Source organism: Scyliorhinus torazame, chromosome 10 (assembly GCF_047496885.1).
Source record: "Scyliorhinus torazame isolate Kashiwa2021f chromosome 10, sScyTor2.1, whole genome shotgun sequence".
NCBI classification, from domain to species: Eukaryota; Metazoa; Chordata; class Chondrichthyes; order Carcharhiniformes; family Scyliorhinidae; genus Scyliorhinus; species Scyliorhinus torazame.
The window spans coordinates 221,035,850-221,056,108 of NC_092716.1; the positions used below are offsets into that span (position 1 = coordinate 221,035,850).

The 20,259-nt window shown below is 42.2% G+C and overlaps 1 protein-coding gene across 4 annotated transcripts in view; it reads right to left on the reverse strand.

The window, feature by feature from the left end:
• The window catches only part of pde3b (phosphodiesterase 3B), a 363,186-nt gene that overhangs the window by 43,113 nt on the left and 299,814 nt on the right, over positions 1 to 20,259 (reverse strand). For 3 of the 4 annotated variants that reach the window (XM_072466423.1, XM_072466422.1, XM_072466420.1), the window contains 5 exons: positions 11,869 to 12,076; positions 6,163 to 6,257; positions 5,430 to 5,581; positions 3,266 to 3,403; positions 1,052 to 1,163 (listed from right to left, as the gene is read on the reverse strand). In XM_072466423.1, coding sequence (XP_072322524.1) covers positions 1,052 to 1,163; positions 3,266 to 3,403; positions 5,430 to 5,581; positions 6,163 to 6,257; positions 11,869 to 12,076 — 705 coding nt within the window. The remainder of the gene's footprint in view (positions 1 to 1,051; positions 1,164 to 3,265; positions 3,404 to 5,429; positions 5,582 to 6,162; positions 6,258 to 11,868; positions 12,077 to 20,259) is intronic. The other variant, XM_072466421.1, reaches the window with a different exon arrangement.

A 20,259-nucleotide genomic window follows, 5' to 3' on the forward strand; every position in this document is an offset into this window, starting at 1 on the left:
CTTGTCGGCCTATCCACATATTGTGTCAGGAAACCCTCCTGCACACACTGTACAAAAACTGCCCCATCCGAACTGTTCGACCCTTAGAGGTTCCAATCAATATTTGGAGAGTTAAAGTCACCCATGACAACTATCCTGAGACCTCCACACCTATCCATAATCTGCTTTGCAATTTCTTCCTCCACATCTCTATTACTACTTGGGGGCCTATAGAAAACTCTTAATAACGTGACTGCTCCTTTCCTATTTCTAACTTCAGCCCATATTACCTCAGTAGGCAGAACCCCCTCGAACTGCCTTTCTGCAGCCGTTAAACTATCCTTGATTAACAATGCTACTCCTCCACCTCTTTTACCACCTTCCCTACTCTTACTGAAACATCTATACCCCGGAACTTCCAACAACCATTCCTGTCCCTATTCTAACCATGTCTCCGTCATGGCCACAACATCGTAGTCCTAAGTACCAATCCACGCTCCAAGTTCACCTACCTTATTCCGGATGCTCCTTGCATTAAAGTAGACACATTTCAACCCACCTTCCTGCCTGCCGGTACACTCCTGCGACCTTGATACCCTCCTCAGTACCTCACTACTCTCAACACTGGCTTCTGGACGACAGCTCGTTTTCCCATCCCCCTGACAAATTAGTTTCTACCCCCCCGAAGAGCCATAGCAAATTTTCCTCCCAGGATATTGGTCCCCTATGGTTCAGGTGCAAACCGTCCTGTTTGTACAGGTCCTTTCAGTTGCACTCCTTTCACTACCACAAAAGGCCTCACACAACTTCTTTCTCAAAGAAAACAAGGAAAAAAGAACAGAGTCGAGAGAGAGGAGAAACAAAAATAGATTAGGGAGAGAGAAGTAGGACAAATGAAAAGGAGAGACGCAAAAGCATAAGAGCAGAGAGAAAACACATACACTAAAGGCAAAAAAAGAACAAATCATTCGCTCTGATTTGGCATTTGCAATGCCACAGATGAGAATATATTATACACATATATATACATATATACAAAAGCTTGTTAAACAGGAGAGCTATTAATACTTACACGGAATGTCACGATAACCATTCTCCAGTGCACGAAAGTAGTTCATGAACTCCCGAATAGGGATTTTGAAGAGGTCGAATAAGCCAGTATCGAGAAACAGGGAATAAATGACCTAAAACGGCATAATGGTTTTATTGGTTACCAAAGTTTGCAAAAGGGAAAGTGACAGCTAAAGGGCAGAGAATGTACAGAATTAGAGTTTTCCAATTTTGACCAACTTAATATCTTCTTCAGATAGTTTTACAACATGGCCATATTTGTGTACACAGACCATATATCTCGAGTCCATACATGCAATTAAAATGTATTGGGAAGTGTGCTATGAGCAATGCCACAGGTTAAGAAAGATTCAGTACAGAGCTGTTTTCTTGAAAACCATGCTTTCTATACAATCTGAGGCATATCAGATATCTCTCCATAGTATTTCTTTATTAATAGGAAAAGGAGGCATATAATGAACCATGCATAATTCCTCTGAACGGCATTTTATTAAAAAACTGTGAACAAGTATAAAATCTGACATTTTTTTTTCTTGGTGTAAAAGTCCCTTCATTTTCCTTAATCTTTCAAACCACAAACCGTTTACAGAGGTCTTTCACAATGTTGCCCTTCAACCAGCCAACAAGAAAGACAGAAGTGTACCACAGCATGCCACTCCTCTATCTTGCAACCCTCAGAAAGAGAACCAATCTCTACTTGGCTGCACTGGGAACTTTGTTGCATTGAATCTGCATTCCTCCAGTGCGTTGTAATTATAATACATATATTGTTATACAAATCTTAAAAACACCATTACAATTACTGAATAATAATTTAAATATATTCCGACATGGACACTTATTATTTTCAGTCATCATGATTCCACCTCTAGCTATGATGTTATACTCAAAATCCTTATGGTCAGGGCAGCACAGTGGTTAGCACTGCAGCCTCACGGCACCGAGGTCCCAGGTTCGATCCTGGCTCTGGGTCACTGTCTGTGTGGAGTTTGCACATTCTCCTGTGTTTGCGTGGGTTTCGCCCGCACAACCCAAAGATGAGCAGGGTAGGTGAATTGGCCATGCTAAATTGCCCCTTAACTGAAAAAAATGAATAGGGTACTCTAAATTTTTTTTTAAAGTTCTTGTGGTCACTGTCGAAGGTAAATAGTCAGTCAGCATCAAATACACTTCTAAGTTCCAAATCACAATGCTGCTGCTGTGGGGAATTGTCCCATTGGAGGGCCAAAAGAGGAACAGGGTTATTAATTTTCCTTCTGATCATTTGTGACAGGAGAGTTGCAACTAGACTAGTGCTTCGCTTGGCAAGCCAGCTGAGAATAGTCAGCATCTTTCAATATCAGTAGTCATATTTTGTTTAAAGATCTGTTGTGCAAGCTACTGGTTCATTCCCGTACTAAATAATTCCTAAAAGAGAACTTTGCTGGCTCACCTTTTAATTTGGGTAATTTTTGAAAGTTGGAATGTTGCTGTTCCAATATACCACAAATAATATTTGGAAAATAAAAGTTTAAAACAGGTTTGAAGTTTAGAATCCTTTTCTCCACTGATACTTATATTATTTGGATGCTTTGTTTGTTAATGGTGGCATGGTAGCACAGTGGATAGCACTGTTGCTTCACAACGCCAGGGTCCCAGGTTCGATTTCCCAGGCTTAGGTCACTGTCTGTGCAGAGTCTACATGCTCTCCCTGTGCCTTCGGGTGCTCCGGTTTCCTCCCACAAGTCCCGAAAGATGTGCTGTTAGGTGCTTTGACATTCTGAATTCTCCCTCTGTGTACTCGGGGCTTTTCACAGTAACTTCATTGCAGTGTTAATGTAAGCCTACTTGTGACAATAAGATTATTATTATTACTGCTTTGATTTTTGAAGCAGGAATAAAAGATCCTGAGATATATCTCTTCTTTACAAATTGCACAAACATCTGCTTTGATGGTTCTTGCAAATCATGGATCCACAAATTAGCAATGCAGAACAAATCAGAAAATATTTGCAAATGTTCAAAATCTCAACTCAACTACAGTATAATAATCTATGCCCAACTTTTCTAATATGTATTTTTGGCTTGTGAAGTCAAATCACATTTTTGAACACAACCTGAGCATTTTGGATTCGGTTTTATATTCAATATTATTATTTCATGCCATTGTGCACAAAGTCTCTGTGTCAAAATTAACTTTCACTCAATCGTTTGAAAAAAAAGTGAAAAAACTAACCTGACTAAGAATTCTTCCAGATTGTCCACCTGTCATCTCTACAAGTTCAAAAATGGGAAAATTCCAACTATTTAGCTTTTCCATACATAGCTCAGTGCCTTGTTTTTCTATCGACTCAAGCAAATGTTCTGGAAGCTGCTGTTGGTTTAAAGAGATAAAATGTCAATGGTTATGCCACAGTACGTCACATAATATCATGAAAAATTCCAATAATGAATATCAAAACTCACACCCCTTCCCAGACACCACCCATGCAAGCACAGGAGACTCGACACCCAGCTATTATAACTCTTGCCGTTGAAAAATCTTGGGCCCCAAATTCCAGGAGAAACAGCAATTTAATTGTACTTCTTTCAACTTAGTATGCTATAATTGCTACTCATGATGCAGTCTCACCGAAGCTGGGAAGACCAAAAACAGATTGGGTGATTGCTTTGCTGAACACCTCTGTTCAGTCTGCAAGCATGACTCTCAGCTTTCAGTCACTTGCAATTTGAATTCACCATCCTACTGTCACCTTAGAACATACAGTGCAGAAGAAGGCCATTTGGCCCATCGAGTCTGCATCGGCCCACTTAAGCCCTCACTTCCACCCTATCCCCGTAACCCAATAACCCATCCTAACCTTTTTGGTCACTAAGGGCAATTTATCATGGCCAATTCACCTAACCTGCACGTCTTTGGACTGTGGGAGGAAACCGGAGCACCCGGAGGAAACCCACGTAGACACGGGGAGAACGTGCAGACTCCGCACAGACAGTGACCCAGCAGGGAATCGAACCTGGGACCCTGGCACTGTGAAGCCACAGTGCCATCCACTTGTGCTACCGTGCTGCCCTTCTCGGACCTTAGCCAGCTGCATGGTAATGTAACGGAAACTAGAAGAGTGGCAATTCAGCTTTCATTTAGGCAATTTACAATGTTCCTCAAATTCAACAGCTGATTATAATCATTGCTCTGATTTTTCTTGACAACAGATGCTAGTAACGTCTTGTTGTGGCCATTTACCTCTAGACTCATTTTTTGTTTCTTTACTGCCCCATTACCGTTGCCTTGTACCTCTTATTACAGATAATCATTCCTACCCCTCACCTGTCACAAATCCTACATCTTTAATTCATTTTCCCCTCTAACTCCACGTTCCCACCACAAGCATGACACGCCTTTTACCATGGTGCTGTACCTGCTTAAAAACTGTTAAATTTCTTAATTTCTTTCAATTCTAATGAAATACATCAATTTAGAGCATTCACTATGTTTCTCTCTCCACAAGTGTAAATGATCTGCTTAGTGCTACCAGTATTTTCATGCCCGATTCTGTCAATTAGTGTTGAAGGAAAAAACTAATTTGAAACAGGAATAATCCATCAAATTGACAAGGCTGAAACTTTTCAAAAGTGATCTTCTCACATTAGCATCAATTAGTTTTCTTGAACTTTAAAATCAATATACTCACACAATACAAGAGGAATATGAATTTACTAAAGATGAAACAAAATTCCCTGCAAGCATCCCCAACTATCTGGTTGATTGCACAGTCACCTCTTGGGGAATTTTCAAATTTTAATTCAGTTTTTGCAGTGCATCAACATTTGCCATCATCAGGCTCAGCCAAATTAAATTCCTATATTTCCACAGTGACTACACTTTAAAAGTGCATCATTGGTTGCAAAGTGTTTGAGAAGCCACGGTCATGAAAGGTGCCATATAAATGCAAGTCTTCATTATTTAAAATTCATTCCTATCTTTTTAGTTCTGCTTTATAAACAAAATATCCTCCTTGGATATGTACAAACTGCAACAGAAAGAAAAGTATTTATATTAATAAAATAAAACTATTAATAACTTGATTCCATGAGTGACTGAAGTCCAGGGGAAGAAAATATTTAAATTCCTACAACAGGATATTTCAACAGACGCGATAAAAATATTCTTGATTTTAACTGTAATTTTAAACTGCAAAACATGTAAAATGTAAAAATATTTCACACAAGATTGGCTATCAATGATTTCTGAAAAGTTACATAAGAATTTATGCAGAGGTCCCATGGGAATAACATAGAAGGTGCTCAAATGAACTGGCATGACTGATTAAATCCCATGTATTACTGCTAAATCAGTAAACAAGGACAAAAAAATAATCAGTGACAGAAATTTGTCTCACCCCAGATTGACTTTTTTGCATTTGTGTTTGATGATCATCATTATTTGTACATTTTCTGGATCCGTCATTTTCTAACTGCTCCTTTATTTCAGTCCCCGATGTGTGTTCTTCCATTAATCCACTGTTAGTAGCAGTATTTTCAATATCTTTGTCTTAAAAAAATACAAATTCTTCCAATGTTTAATTCTTTCAGCGCTTCATCTTGTTTTTAAGTGCTATTTTGTACACCAAGTTCTAAGTATTTTCTTCTTACTTGAGCACATAAACAAATTTTAACTTAATATCTTAAACTTTGATCTTAAACACAAGACTGATTTGTACATGGGTAACAGGAAAACAATAAAACAATTCCTGCAATTCAAATCCTATTCATGAAAAGAATATTTAAAACTGTTGTTTATTTTTATGCTACTTTGTAAATTTTTTTGTGATAATCAACCTTTAATTCTAAAGATATAACTAATGTAGTGTTTTATTACAAGTGGTTAGGTTAATTCAAATTGTGAGAAATTCTATCAAGCCTCAGCAAAGCTGCAAAATTCAGAATTTCACAATCGTGCATAAATCACTTCAAAAGGAGAGAAAATTAACAATATCGATCACAAAATGCCAACATCCCGTGAACTAATCATGAACAAACAGATCCCATCAGTACTGAGCCATGTGTAAAAATTATTGTTGCTGAAGGAGGAAAATGCAGCAATCAGAACCATAGAATCTTTCACTAACTTACCTTGTCGCTTGGCATGGGGTGATTCTGCAACAGATTGCAAATTGCTTTCTCCCATATCTATATTTTGAACAGGTCTAAGCATATGTCGTCCACAACTGGAACAAATTGATTTCAAAAATCAGAAATAAGAGACAATTATGAATCAAGTTTATTTTCCAAAAATCTAGGATGACCAAATTTCCTTCTTTATATCTTCATTCTGCATTAAGTTCCAAAATTAACAAAACTGGTTGAACTTTCCGGTTTGTAAACACACGATTTTCCATATATGAGAAAAATTGGATTGGAAAACCAAGCCAAATCTAACAGGTCTAACTGCACAAAATTACTTTGCATCACTTCACAACTAACTAGCCTTAAGAAACAGAATTTATTGATGCTTCAAGAAAACATGACTTGTATTTGACGTATGCAGGAAAACCACATCAATGACTGGAAGTCAGATCTGGAAAACCAAAAAGCACGGATTGATCGCTCCATCGTAAATCACGATTGCAGAAGTAACATAATCCAGGTTTTCCTGCATATTGGAAATATTTCATTCTGAAACTGTGCAATAAAACTTTAGATTTCTTTTAATTGCAATAATCAAGATTTATATCACAGTGGAATCTTTACCTTACTTGACAAGTAAGGTAAAGGGGCTGGTTTAGCACAGTGGGCTAAATAGCTTGCTTGAAATGCAGAACAATGCCAGCAGCGCGGGTTCAATTCCCGTACCGGCCTCCCCGAACAGGCGCCAGAATGTGGCGACTAGGGGCTTTTCACAGTAACTTCATTGAAGCCTACTTGTGACAATAAGTGATTATAATATTATTATCATAAGTATGGAATATTTACAGATGATCGGGCAGGAAAAATGCATATCATGAAGCATTTTTTAAAACTATAATTTCCTCTAATATAGTAAGCAAATTAGAAGTGAAATTATGAATACCTGGTGTGTTGCTAAGTACTTGTTTCACATTTTGATGAGGGGTATGCATTTTTCCAGCGGAGTGGGCAGAGAGGGGAGCGATATTTAGAGGGGAGAGCTGGAAGGTGAGCTGAGTTTTTGATTTTTTAAACTTACTTTTTTGGAGCAGGAAACCGGAAGTCGGCCATGGGGAGACCTGGGAAGGTTGTATTACCCAATAAATTTGAATGGTGAGGAAACCATAGACACTACACGTGTAGTGTCTCCCACCCTCCCTCCTCCTCTAACCTAAAAAAAAGACTCAGTGCTGTGAGCAGATAAGCTATTTACTTTTTTTTTCCTTTTTACCGGGAGACTAAGTAGAGGTGATGACAGCTAGGGCAGTGGAATGTTCCTCTTGCAGAATGATCGAGGTAAGGGAGACCACCGGTGTCCTTGCTGACTTCACCTGCGGGAAGTGCAGCCATCTCCAGCTCCTCACAGACCGTGCTGGGGAGCTGGAGCTGGATGAACTGAGGATCATTCAGGAAGCTGAGGGGGTGATAGATAGAAGCTACAGGGACATAGTTACACCTGAGAACAAAGGTAGCTGGGTAACAGTTAGAGGTGGGAAGAGGAGGAAGCAGTCAGTGCAGGGACCCACTGTGGTTGTTCCTCTCAACAAAAAGTATACCGCTTTGGATACTGTTGGGGGGGGATTACCTAGCAGGGGTAGGCTGCAGTGACCGTGTCACTGGCACGAGGTCCGGCTCTGGGGCTCAGAAGGGAAGGGGGGAGATTAGGAGAGCATCAGTTATAGGGGACTCAATAGTTAGAGGTACAGACAGGCGGTTCTGTGGGCACGGGCGAGACTCTCGGATGGTTTGTTGCCTCCCGGGTGCCAGGGTCCATGACGTCTCGGAGTGTGGCTTCAGGATCCTTAAGGGGGAGGGGGAGCAGCCAGAAGTCGTGGTGCACATTGTACCAATGACTTAGGTAGGGAAAGGGGTGTGGATGTAATAAACAAGTTCAGGGAGTTAGGTTGGAAGTTAAAAGCCAGGACAGAGTTGTCATCTCTGGTTTGTTGCCAGTGCCACGTGATAGCGAGGTTAGGAATAGGGAGAGAGTGCAGTTGAACATGTGGCTGCAGGAATGGTGTAGGAGGGAGGGCTTCAGGTATTTGGATAATTGGAGCGCATTCTGGGGAAGGTGGTACCTGTACAAGCAGGACGGGTTGCATCTGAACCAGAGGGACACCAATATCCTGGGAGGGAGGTTTTCTAGTCCTCTTTGGGAGGATTTAAACTAATTTGGCAGGGGAATGGGAACCGGATTTGTAGTCCAGCAACTAAGGTAGCCGATATTCAGGATGCCAAAGCATGTAATGAGGCAGTGGGGAAGGTAACAGTGACAAAGGAGAGTACTTGCAGGTACGGAGATGGGTTGAAGTGTGTATACTTCAACGCAAGAAGCATCAGGAATAAGGTGGGTGAACTTAAGGCATGGATCGGTACTTGGGACTACAATGTGGTGGCCATTACGGAAACTTGGCTAGAAGAGGGGCAGAAATAGTTGTTGGAGGTTCCTGGTTATAGATGTTTCAATAAGATTAGGGAGGGTGGCAAAAGAGATGGGGGGGGGTGGCATTTTTAATTAATTAGAGATAGTATAACAGCTGCAGAAAGGCAGTTCGAGGAGGATCGGCCTACTGAGGTAGTATGGGTTGAAGTCAGAAATAAGAAAGGAGCCGTCACCTTGTTGGGAGTTTTCTATAGGCCCCCCAATAGCAGCAGAGATGTGGAGGAACAGATTGGGAAACAGATTTTGGAAAGATGCAGAAGTCACAGGGTAGTAGTCATGGGTGACTTCCACTTCCCAAACATTGAGTGGAAACTCCTTAGATCAAATAGTTTGTATGGGGTGGTGTTTGTGCAGTGTGTCCAGGAAGCTTTTCTAACACAGTATGTATATTGTCCGACCAGAGAGGAGGCCATATTGGATTTAGTACTTGATAATGAACCAGGGAAAGTGATAGATTTGTCAGTGGGGGAGCCTTTTGGAGATAGTGACCACAATTCTGTGACTTTCACTTTAGTAATGGAGAGGGATAGGTGCGTGCAACAGGGCAAGGTTTACAATTGGGGGAAGGGTAAATACGATCCTGTCAGACAAGAACTGAAGTGCATAAGTTGGGAACATAGGCTGTCAGGGAAGGACACAAGTGAAATGTGGAACTTGTTGAAGGAACAGATACTACGTGTCCTTGATATCTATGTCCCTGTCAGGCAGGGAAGGGATGGTCGAGTGAGGGAACCATGGTTGGTTGACAAGAGAGGTTGAATGTCTTGTTAAGAGGAAGAAGGATACTTATGTAAGGCTGAGGAAACAAGGTTCAGACAGGGCGCTGGAGGGATACAAGATAGCCAGGAGGGAACTGAAGAAAGGGATTTGAAGAGCTAAGAGAGGGCATGAAAAATCTTTGGCGGGTAGGATCAAGGAAAACCCCAAGACCTTTTACACATAGACATAGAAGTTACGGTGCAGGAGGCCATTCGGCCCATCGAGTCTGCACCGGCTCTTGGAAAGAGCACCCACCCAAGGTCAACACCTCCACCCTATCCCCATAACCCAGTAACTTCACCCAACACTAAGGGCAATTTAGCATGGCCAATCCACCTAACCTGCAGATCTTTGGACTGTGGGAGGAAACTGGAGCACCCGGAGGAAGCCCACGCACACACGGGGAGACCGTGCAGTTTCCGCACAGACAGTGACCCAAGCCGGGAATAGAACCTGGGACCCTGGAGCTGTGAAGCAATTGTGCTAACCACTATGCTACCGTGCTGCCCATATGTGAGAAATATGAGAATGACTAGAGCGAGGGTAGGTCCAATCAAGGACAGTTGCGGGAGATTGTGTACGGAGTCTGAAGAGATAGGAGAGGTCTTCAACGAGTACTTTTCTTCAGTATTTATGAAGGAGAGGGGCCATATTGTTGGAGAGGACAGTGTGAAACAGACTGGTAAGCTCGAGGAGATACTTGAAATGAAAATGAAAATCACTTGTCACAAGTAGGCTTCAAATGAAGTTACTGTGAAAAGCCCCGAGTTGCCACATTCTGGCGCCTGTTCGGGGAGGCTGGTACGGGAATTGAACCGTGCTCTGGCCTGCCTTGGTCTGCCTTAAAAGCCAGCGATTTAGCCCAGTGTGCTAAACCAGCCCCACTTGTTACTTGTTAGGAAAGATACTTGTTAGGAAAGAAGATGTGTTGGGCATTTTGAAAAACTTGAGGATAGACAAGTCCCCCGGGCCTGACGGGATATATCCAAGGATTCTATGGGAAGCAAGAGATGAAATTGCAGAGCCGTTGGCAATGATCTTTTTGTCCTTACTGTCAACAGGGGTGGTACCAGGGGATTGGAGAGTGGCGAATGTCATGCCCCTGTTCAAAAAAGGGAATAGGGATTACCCTGGGAATTACAGGCCAGTTAGTCTTACTTCGGTGGTAGGCAAAGTAATGGAAAGCGTACTGAGGGATAGGATTTCTGAGCATCTGGAAAGACACAACTTGATTAGGGATAGTCAGCAAGGATTTGTGAGGGGTAGATTTTGCCTCACAAGTCTTATTGAATTCTTTGAGGAGGTGACCAAGCACGTGGATGAAGGTAAAGCAGTGGACGTAGTGTACATGGATTTTAGTACGGCATTTGATAAGGTTCCCCATGGTAGGCTTATGCAGAAAGTAAGGAGGCATGGGCTAGTGGGGAATTTGGCCAGTTGGATAACGAACTGGCTAACCGATAGAAGTCAGAGAGTGGTGGTGGATGACAAATATTCAGCCTGGAGCCCAGTTACCAGTGGCGTACGGCAGGGATCAGTCCTGGGTCCTCTGCTGTTTGTGATTTTCATTAAAGACTTAGATGGGTTGAAGGGTGGGTCAGTAAATTTGAAGACGATACGAAAATTGGTGGAGTGGTGGATAGAAATTTAAGAGCCGTGAGGTGATGATGCAGCTGTACAAAACCTTGGTACGGCCACATTTGGAGTACTGTGTGCAGTTCTGGTTGCCTCAGTTTAGGAAGGATGTGGAAGCTTTGGAAAAGGTGCAAAGGAGATTTTACCAGGATGTTGCCTGGAATGGAGAGTAGGTCTTACGAGGAAAGGTTGAGGGTGCTAGGCCTTTTCTCATTAGAATGGAGAAGGATGAGGGGCGACTTGATAGAGGTTTATAAGATGATCAGGGGAATAGATAGTGTAGACAGTCAGAGACTTTTTCCCCGGGTGGAACAAACCATTACAAGGGGACATAAATTGAAGGTGAATGCTGGAAGATATAGGGGGAATGTCAGAGGTAGGTTCTTTACCCAGAGAGTAGTGGGGGCATGGAATGCACTGCCTGTGGAAGTAGTTGAGTCGGAAACATTAGGGACCTTCAAGCGGCTATTGGATAGGTACATGGATTACGGTATAATGCTCGGGAGTAAACGGATTTGTTCTTAATCTAGGACAAAAGTTCGGCACAACTTCGTTGGCCGAAGGGCCGGTTTTGTGCTGTATTTTGTGTGTGTGAAACTTTAAAAAAGTAGCACAGACTTGGATCTTTAACGTTACAGCTCACACTTAGGGATTTGATATCTCTTTTCATTCTAACTACAACTGGAAATTTCCAACTACTTGCCTTAGTGACATCAAACAATCACAAAACGGTACAGGATTTTAACAAATTCCTTATGGGACTTTTAAACTTTTACCAAAGTATTTGAATCCCACAATTAGCTTTCAGTCAATGTATTTATTAATGCATTATGTACCTGCTGCAGAGAACACTGCTTGACGTTCTGAAAGATTGTTGAAAATCTGGCGAACTGAGCGCGTATCCGATTGGTTTATGCAGAGTCACCCTGGGTTTAGTCAGTATGTCAGCCGTATCAGGAAACTCTACCGGTGAGCGATTAAAACCGGTCATTGCCCCAGGTCCATGAATTGGGGAATTCACAGGACTGAGGCTAGGAGAAGTACCTGGGACAAAACAAGAATTTTACAGTTTAATCAAGACGATACCATAGATATTTTTCTTTGGAACTTTTAATTTTGTTGGAATGAAGCTGCGTTCATTTCATTCTAAATTATTTTTTCATCATCTCTTGTACTTGTCAATAGTAGTCAGGAGGACAACCTGCTTCTAGCAATCTTAGGATGCTCTTTTGAATTACCAATTAAAAAGGGATGAGTGCGCAGCAAGATTACCTGCCCTTCAGCAATTTTTACCTCCATCCCCTGCAACACAACTGAAACCGATCTCAGCAGCATGGGAGGTAGGTGATGTAAATACACGTTTGAACACTGTGTGGCAGCATGCACCGTTTCTTCCAAGTACAGCTCAGATTAATGATTACAAATACTGTAACCATTTGTATTCTCTACAGCCAAAACAGATGGCAGTTAGTACCAAGCAATGGCAGGCTGTGCCATTAGTAATGGTGAATTTATTTTGTCTTTTCATAATTTAAAAAAATAAACCACACAAGTGCCTTGGGTTTCACCAGTCAGTTCAAATTACTTTGGATCATGCGCAAGCCAGAATAAATCCAAGCTTTTATTACCATTCAAGAAAATGTCTCAAAATTGGGAGCCATAACAATCAAGACAATCACTTGCAAGTGAGATTTTGACCATCATTCAAAACATTCACTAACAAATGACAAAAAAATGCTTGCAGATAAAGAAACATTACAGAAAAAATGCAACAGAGATGTGCAGCCTCATTTGTTATGATTACATGTAGAATTATTAAGTTAGCTTCTTAAACCAGAGAAACATGAGAAAGATCACTGCCAAGACAGGGAACTTGAAACAGCTCCAAATTAGAACAAAGACTGAACTTATTACAGCAAATAAGCTGAGTTGAGCTGAAGCCTGAGGTAGAGACATTGTGGGGCAGCAGGGAAGGGGCAAGTTACCTGGGCATTATAATCCATAAGGTAAGAAACAGTGTGGAGAGTAGCGGACCTGGAGAGTTAAAACAGCATTGGGGAGGAGCTTACCATAAACAGTGGGGAAAACAAAGAGTGTCGTCAGAGGAAAAAGAATTTCATTGGCTGGTAAGTAACTGCTAATTACATTATCTATTCTAATTTACTTTCAGATTAAAGGTAAAAAGGAGAAATATTTCACAGATGAGAAAGACTAAAAACAGCTGGAAATTTAAAGCAAAACAAATTAAATAAAATAGAGGTGCAGGGGCACGTGATGTGTTGCACCTGCATGTGGGAGCTGATGGATCACATTGTGGTTCCTAGTGAACACATCTGTAGCAAGTGTTGGTTGCTTGAGGAACTTCGGCTTGGAGTTGATCAGCTGGAGTCTGAGCTGCGACACATCAGGGAGGGGGAGAGTTACCTGGACGCGGTGTTTCAGGAGGCAGTCACATTCCTTAGATTAAGTACCTTGAATTCAGCCAGTGGTCAGGACAGGAGAGTGTGACTATGAGTGAGGGAGGTAAAGGGATCCAGGAGCTAGGGTTGTAGGAGCCTCAGCCCTTGTCCAAGAGGTTCAAGATTATTGCTCCCTCTGTGGATGAGAGCATGGTCTGCGGGGAGGATGAGCAAACTGACCACAGCATTGTGGTACAAGGGGCCACTCAAGTGAGGGGAAATGAGAAAATAAATATATTCATAATCAGAGATAGAATAGACAGGGACATAGACACTGTTCTCTGTGACCAGGATCAAGAGTCCCAAAGGTTGTGTTGCCTACCTGGTGCTCGGGTTCGGGATATCTCATCTGGACTGCAGAGGAACCTGCAGTGGGAGGGCAAAGATCCAGTTGTCGTGGTCCACATCGGTACCAACAACATAGGTAGAACAAGGATATAGGTCCTGCTGAAAGAATATGAACAACTAGGGGCTAAATTAAAAGGCAGAACCAAAAAAGGAAATAACCTCCGGGTTACTACCCGAGCCACGAGCTAATTGGCACAGGGTTGATAAGATTAAAGAGATAAGTGCGTGGCTCAAAGGTTGGTGAGACAGAAATGGCTTTGAATTCATGGGACATTGGCACCAGTAATGGGGAAGGGGGGAGCTGTTCCGATGGGACTGTCTTCACCTGAATCATGCTGGCACCAGTGTCGTGGCGAAATTAGGGCTGTCGATAAGACTTTAAATTAAAAAAAGACTTTAAACTGTGAGAAGGGAAGTCGCAGCATGGTGGCGCAGTGGCTAACAATACTGCCTCACGGCACCGAGGACTGGGGCCACTGTCCATGTGGAATTTTCGCATTCTCCATGTCTGCGTTGGTCTTACCCCCACAACCCAAAGATGTGCAGGGTAGGTGGATTGGCCACGCTAAATTTTCCCTTAATTTAAAAAAAAACTATGAGAAGAGGGGTTGGTCAAAGCAGGACTGAGGGTGCTGTACCAAAATGCGTGCAGTATACGAAACAAGGTAAATGAGCTTGTTGCGCACATTGAAATTGGCGGTACGATGTTGTGGGCATCTCGGAAAAGTGGCTGCAAGGGGATCAGGGCTAGGATGTGTTCTATTAAAAGGACAGGCAGATGGGCAGATTGCATCATTAGTGAGGAATGAAATTAAATTGATAGCAAGAAGCATTATAGGATCAGAAGGCGCAGAATCTGCGTGGGTAGAGTTGAGGAATTGCAAAGGAAAAAAGACTCTGATGGGAATTATATACAGGCCTCCTAGCAGTAGTCAGGATGTGGTGCAGAAAATAAATCAGGAGATAGAAAAAGATATAAGAAAGGCAATATTGCAATAATCATGGAGGACGTCAATATGCAGGTAGACTGGAAAAATCAGGTTGGTAGCAGGTACCAAGAAAAGGTATTTGTGGAATGTCTACAAAATGTTTTTTCTGGAGCAGCTCGTGGTAGAACCTATTAGGGAACAGGCATTCTGGGTTTGGTGGTGTGTAATGAGGTAGACTTGACTGGGGAACTTAAGCTGAAGGAACCATTAGGGGCAGTGACTACAATATGATAGAATTTACCCTGCAGTTTAACAAGAGAAGCTGGAATCAGTTGTAACAACTTTACAATTGACTAAAGGTATCTACAAAGACCTGAGGGAGGAGCTGGCCAGAGCTGACTGGAAGGAGAGCCGAGCAGGAAACAGTAGAACAGCAATGGCGGGATTATTTGAGAGGCACAACAGAAATTCATCCCAAGGAGGAAGAAATATGTTAAGGGGAGGACAAGACAACCAAGGGAAGTCAAGGATTGCATAAAAGAAAAGGAAAAAGCATACAAGGTGGCGAGGACTAGTGGGAACCCAGAGGATTGGGAGCCTTCAAAAGCAAGCAGAGGACAACTAAAAAAGCAATCGGGGGAGAAGATCAAACATTGATGTGAGCTAACTAGTAATATAAAAGAAGATTGCAAGAGCTTTTTGATATATAAAAGGCAAGAGAGAGTCAAGAATGGACATTAGACCACTGGAAAATTAGGCTGGAGAAGTAGTAATAGGGAACAAAAAAATGGCAGAGGAACTGATAGGTACTTTGCATCAGTCATGCCAGAACTTCAAGAGGTTCAGAGGGCAGAGGTGAGTGTAGTGGCCATCACTCAGGTCTGGTGCTGGGGAATCGAAAGGTCTGAAGATGCATAAATCACTCAGGCCGGGTGCACTGCACCCCAGGATTCTGGAGGAGATAGCTCAGGGGACTGTGGAGGCATTGGTGGTGATCTTTCAGGAATCACCGGAGGAAGGGAGCATCCAAGAGGGCTGGAAAATGGCTAATGCAACACCCCTGTTTAAGAAGGGAGGGAGGCAGAAGACGGAAAATTATACGCTGGCTGGCCTGATTTCGGTCATTGGTAGAATTTTAGAGTCTATTATTAAGGATAGACTGCAGAGTACTTGGAAGTGCATGGTAAAATAGAATCAGCACAACTTCATCAAGGGGAGATCATGCTTGATGACAAACCTGTTAGAATTCTTTGAGGAGGTAACAAAGAAATTAGACAATGGAGAGCCAGTGGGCATGATCTATTTGGATTTCCAGAAGGCCTTTGACAAGGTGTCGTACAGGGGGTTAAATAGAATAAGAACCCATGGTGTTAGGGACAAGGTACTGGCATGGATAGAGGATTGGCTGACTGACAGAGAGTGGGGATAAAGGGGTCTTTTTCAGGATGGCATTCCGTGACTAGTGGTGATCCGCAGGGGTCAGTGTTGGGACCATAACAATTCACAATATACACATGATCTGGAAGAAGGAACTGAGGGAATTGTGGCTGCGTTTGCAGGTGATACAAAGATATGTAGAGGGACAGGTAGTGTTGAAGAAGCAGGAAGGCTGCAGAAGGACTTGGACAGGCTAGGAGTGGGAAAAGAAGTGGCAGATAGAATATAATGTGGAAAACTGTGGTTATGCACCTTGGTAGGCAGAAGAGGCATAGACGATTTTCTAAATGGGGAACTGCTTCAGAAATCAGAAGCACAAAGGTACTTAGGAGTCCTCGTTACGGATTCTCTTAAGGTTAACATGCAGGCTCAGTTGGTTGTTTGGAAGGTAAATGCAATGTTAGCATTCGTGTTCAGCAGCCTAGAATAGAAGAGCAGGGATGTACTGTCGAGGCTGTATAACCCTCTGGTCAGACCCCATTTGGAGTATCGTGAACAGTTTTGGGCCCATATCTCAGGAAAGATATGCTGGCCTTGGAGAGGGTCCAAAGAAGGTTCACAAGAATGAATCCCGGATTGAAGGATTTATCATATGTGTAGCGGTTGAGGGATCTGGCTCTGTACTGGATGGACTTTAGAAGGATATGGGGGGATTTTCTTGAAACTTGCAGAATACTGAGAAACCTAGATAGAGTGGATGTGGAGAGGGTGTTTCCACGAGTAGGAGAAACTAGAACCCGAGGGGACAGCCTCAGACTGAAGAGACGATCCTTTAAAAATAGAGAGATGAGGAAGAATCTCTTCAGCAGAGGATGGTGAATTTGTGAAACTCTGCCACAGAAGGCTGTGGAGGCCATGTCACTGAGTGTCTTTAAGATAGAGATAGATAGTTCTTGATTAATGAGGGAATATGGGATTATGGAGCGACGGCAGGATGAGAAACATATCAGCCATGATTGACTGGCTGAGCAGACTCGATGGGCCGAATGGTCCAATTCTGCTCCTATATCATGTGGTCTTATGGAGGCAGACACCATTAAATTAGGAAGCGAGACAGGTCTGTTAGTTGGTCAGAGAGCCTCAAGTCTTGCCTCTAACCAGCAGGTAACTAGATTGGTGCTGCCTGTGTGGATGAGGGTAACATCTGTAGCATGGATGAACAAACTGACTGTGGCCACATGGTATATTCAAACAGTAAGAGCAATAAGGGCAGCAGAGTAATGGGAACAATACTGTTATCTATAACCACAACCAGGAGTTCTACCAATTTATGAGTTCAGGTACCTGCAGGTGAGGGACCTTGCACGGGAAGTTTGGTAGGAGTTCCCTAGGTTGCTGAGGTACACCCTGCTGGAGCGACTGCGGATGTGGATGGTGAGGGTTAAATTGGAGATATATACAGGTGGTTGAGAGAGCAGGGAGGTGATCAGGTGGTGAAGATCAAGGAAAAGTGGGAAGGGAAGTTGGGAGGTCAGATCAATTGGGGAGTATGGACAGGGACCAGCGAATCTCGCGCATATGTTCTGGGGCTGTGAAACGTTGGAGAGATTCTAGGCGGAGTGTTTGTGGCCCTAGCAAGGATAGTGAGGGAGGAAGTGGAGCCGAATCCTTTGGTGGCAATATTTGGTGTTTCAGAGAAGCCGGATCTCACAGAGGAGGAGGAAGGCAGATGTCGTGGCCTTCGCCTCTCTGATTGCCCGCCAACGAATTTTACTGGAATGGCGGTCGGCATCACCACCGGGGGTGGCGGCCTGGTTGGGTGACCTACATGACTTTCTATGGCTGGAAAGGATAAAGTGTGAGCTAAGGGGCTCAGCAGAAGTGTTTGAGACAAGGTGCGGGATATTCGTGACTGTGTTTGAGGAGTTGTACAAATTGTATAGTTGTCTGTTGGGAAGCATGTTTCCCGGGGTGTTTATGTGTTGTAACTTTTTTGATACACTTTTGTAATAAAATACATTTCTTTTTTAAAAAGGAGTTCCAACAGTTTTTCTGCCACCAGGTGCAAGGGCTAAAAACATACCCTACACAACTATCAAATCGAAACGCAGAATCTCAAAGATAATAATAATTTGATTAATACCGGAGTCCCACATAAATTAGCATATGATCAAACTGATCGGTGTTGAATGCGTGGCTCATAAAGTGGTGCAGGAAAAGAGTTTCACTACATAGCACACTGACACATGTGCTGTGGAAAGAAGGAGCCATGCCACTGGGGTGGGCTTCATTTAACCTGAGCTGTTTCAGTGTCTCAGAAAATTATATTACTAATGCGGCATATAGGGAGTTGAAGTAAAACAAAGGTTGGGGGAGAAGGTTCAAGTGAGAAGAAATTTACATTTCTGAAGTCAAGGCCACAGAGAAGTGTGATTATCTGGATGAAGTGTATGACAGGAAGGGGTAAAAGATTTAATGGTAAAAGCGCATCAGTGAATAAGATCAAATCAGGTAGTAATGATTAAATGTTAAAATGAATTTATCTGAGTGAACAAAGCATTTGTCACAAGAGAAACAAATGAATTGCACAAAGAGATGAATGGGTTTCATCTAATAGCCATTACAGAAACATGGTTACATGGTGGCCAGGGTTGGGAACTAAATATTCCTGGAAAAAACAAATGGAAGGGTGGGGAGTAGCCATGATAATTTTGGGGAAATCGTGAGAAAATGAAAAATAAGAAATCCAATAATTAGGAATGTGCTCTGGTGGTATGTTTAAAGAAGTAATTTAAAATGGAAATTATAGAAAGACATGTTGGCTGAGTTTTTGATATGCTGATTTGCCTCGCAGCACAGTAAACAGATGTTTACCTAAGACAGGTTGGTAACAATAGGGAATAGAGTGTTAAAAGTTAAAGTGAAGATGCTAAAAGTTCAAAAGAGAATTTCACACTTACATTCTAAAAGGTGAACTCATGTAATAAAAGTGATTAAGAGTGACTTCTGGGAAAGTTAGTTCAGATACGCAAAGAACAGCATATTAGAGGCAAGTTCACCCATCGCAAGGTAGCCATTTTGAGATCGCAGCCCACAGCAGCAAGTGATGTCCACTCTGAACAGGCTGTACCTTGAGAAAGCCTATTTCAGAAGCCAATTGTCTCCATCCTAAATTGGAAACAACCCCAAAGGATATAGGTACCTGGTGTGGTAACTATTGCTGGATTTTATTCATTCGTTTGGAGAGATTTAGCTTGGAGGTTAGGAAAATCAAGGGATTTGGAACTGGCAATCTTTAAAGATACTGCATGTAGGCATTAATGTAGTTAATACCATCTCTCATTGATTTTCTTTTGCGTTTTACTGTTTAATAAATGTTTATTTTGTTTAAAACCAGCACAAAAACAACTGGGACATCCTTCACCGGTCTTTACATCTTTCCTTACATTATATCAAGTTGCAAAACACAGTTGAGAGCAGGCATTTCAAGGCTCCCTTCTGGGATTTTGAATATTCTTCTTTTAACATCAGCTGTGCTTGAAACATAATGAAGGATGTTGTAAAGACAATGGCGAGGAATGATCATGGCTCAGGAGAGCAAGTCGAACAACTATGAGTACAGATAAGAAACACAGATCAGACAATTCCAGGTGAACAGATTAGTGACCCCCTGGCTTTATGTTGTTGGATGGATTATAAACCAAGGTATTATCAAAGCTTGTAAGAAAGGCAATGCAACACTCGTAAAGGGACTTCAATATTGATATAAATTGGACAACACTAACCAGCAAAAGTACGTTGCACAGGTAGGCTGGGAGAGTTGGCTAAGATAGATTGGAAAATTAGCACAATAGGTACAACGGCAGATGAGCAATGGCTTAACATTTAAGTAAACATTTCATTCTTCTCAATGAATATACATTCCATTGAGAAATAAACACAACTGGAAAAGAGATCCACCTGTAGTCAATTTAATAGGTTAAGGGTAGAATTAGAGGTTGGTGGAGGAAAAATTATAATGGGCAATAAGGAAATTGCAGATATGTTAAACAAATATTTTGAGATTATCTTCGGAATAGAAGACACAAAAACCATACTTGAAAGAATGGGGAAC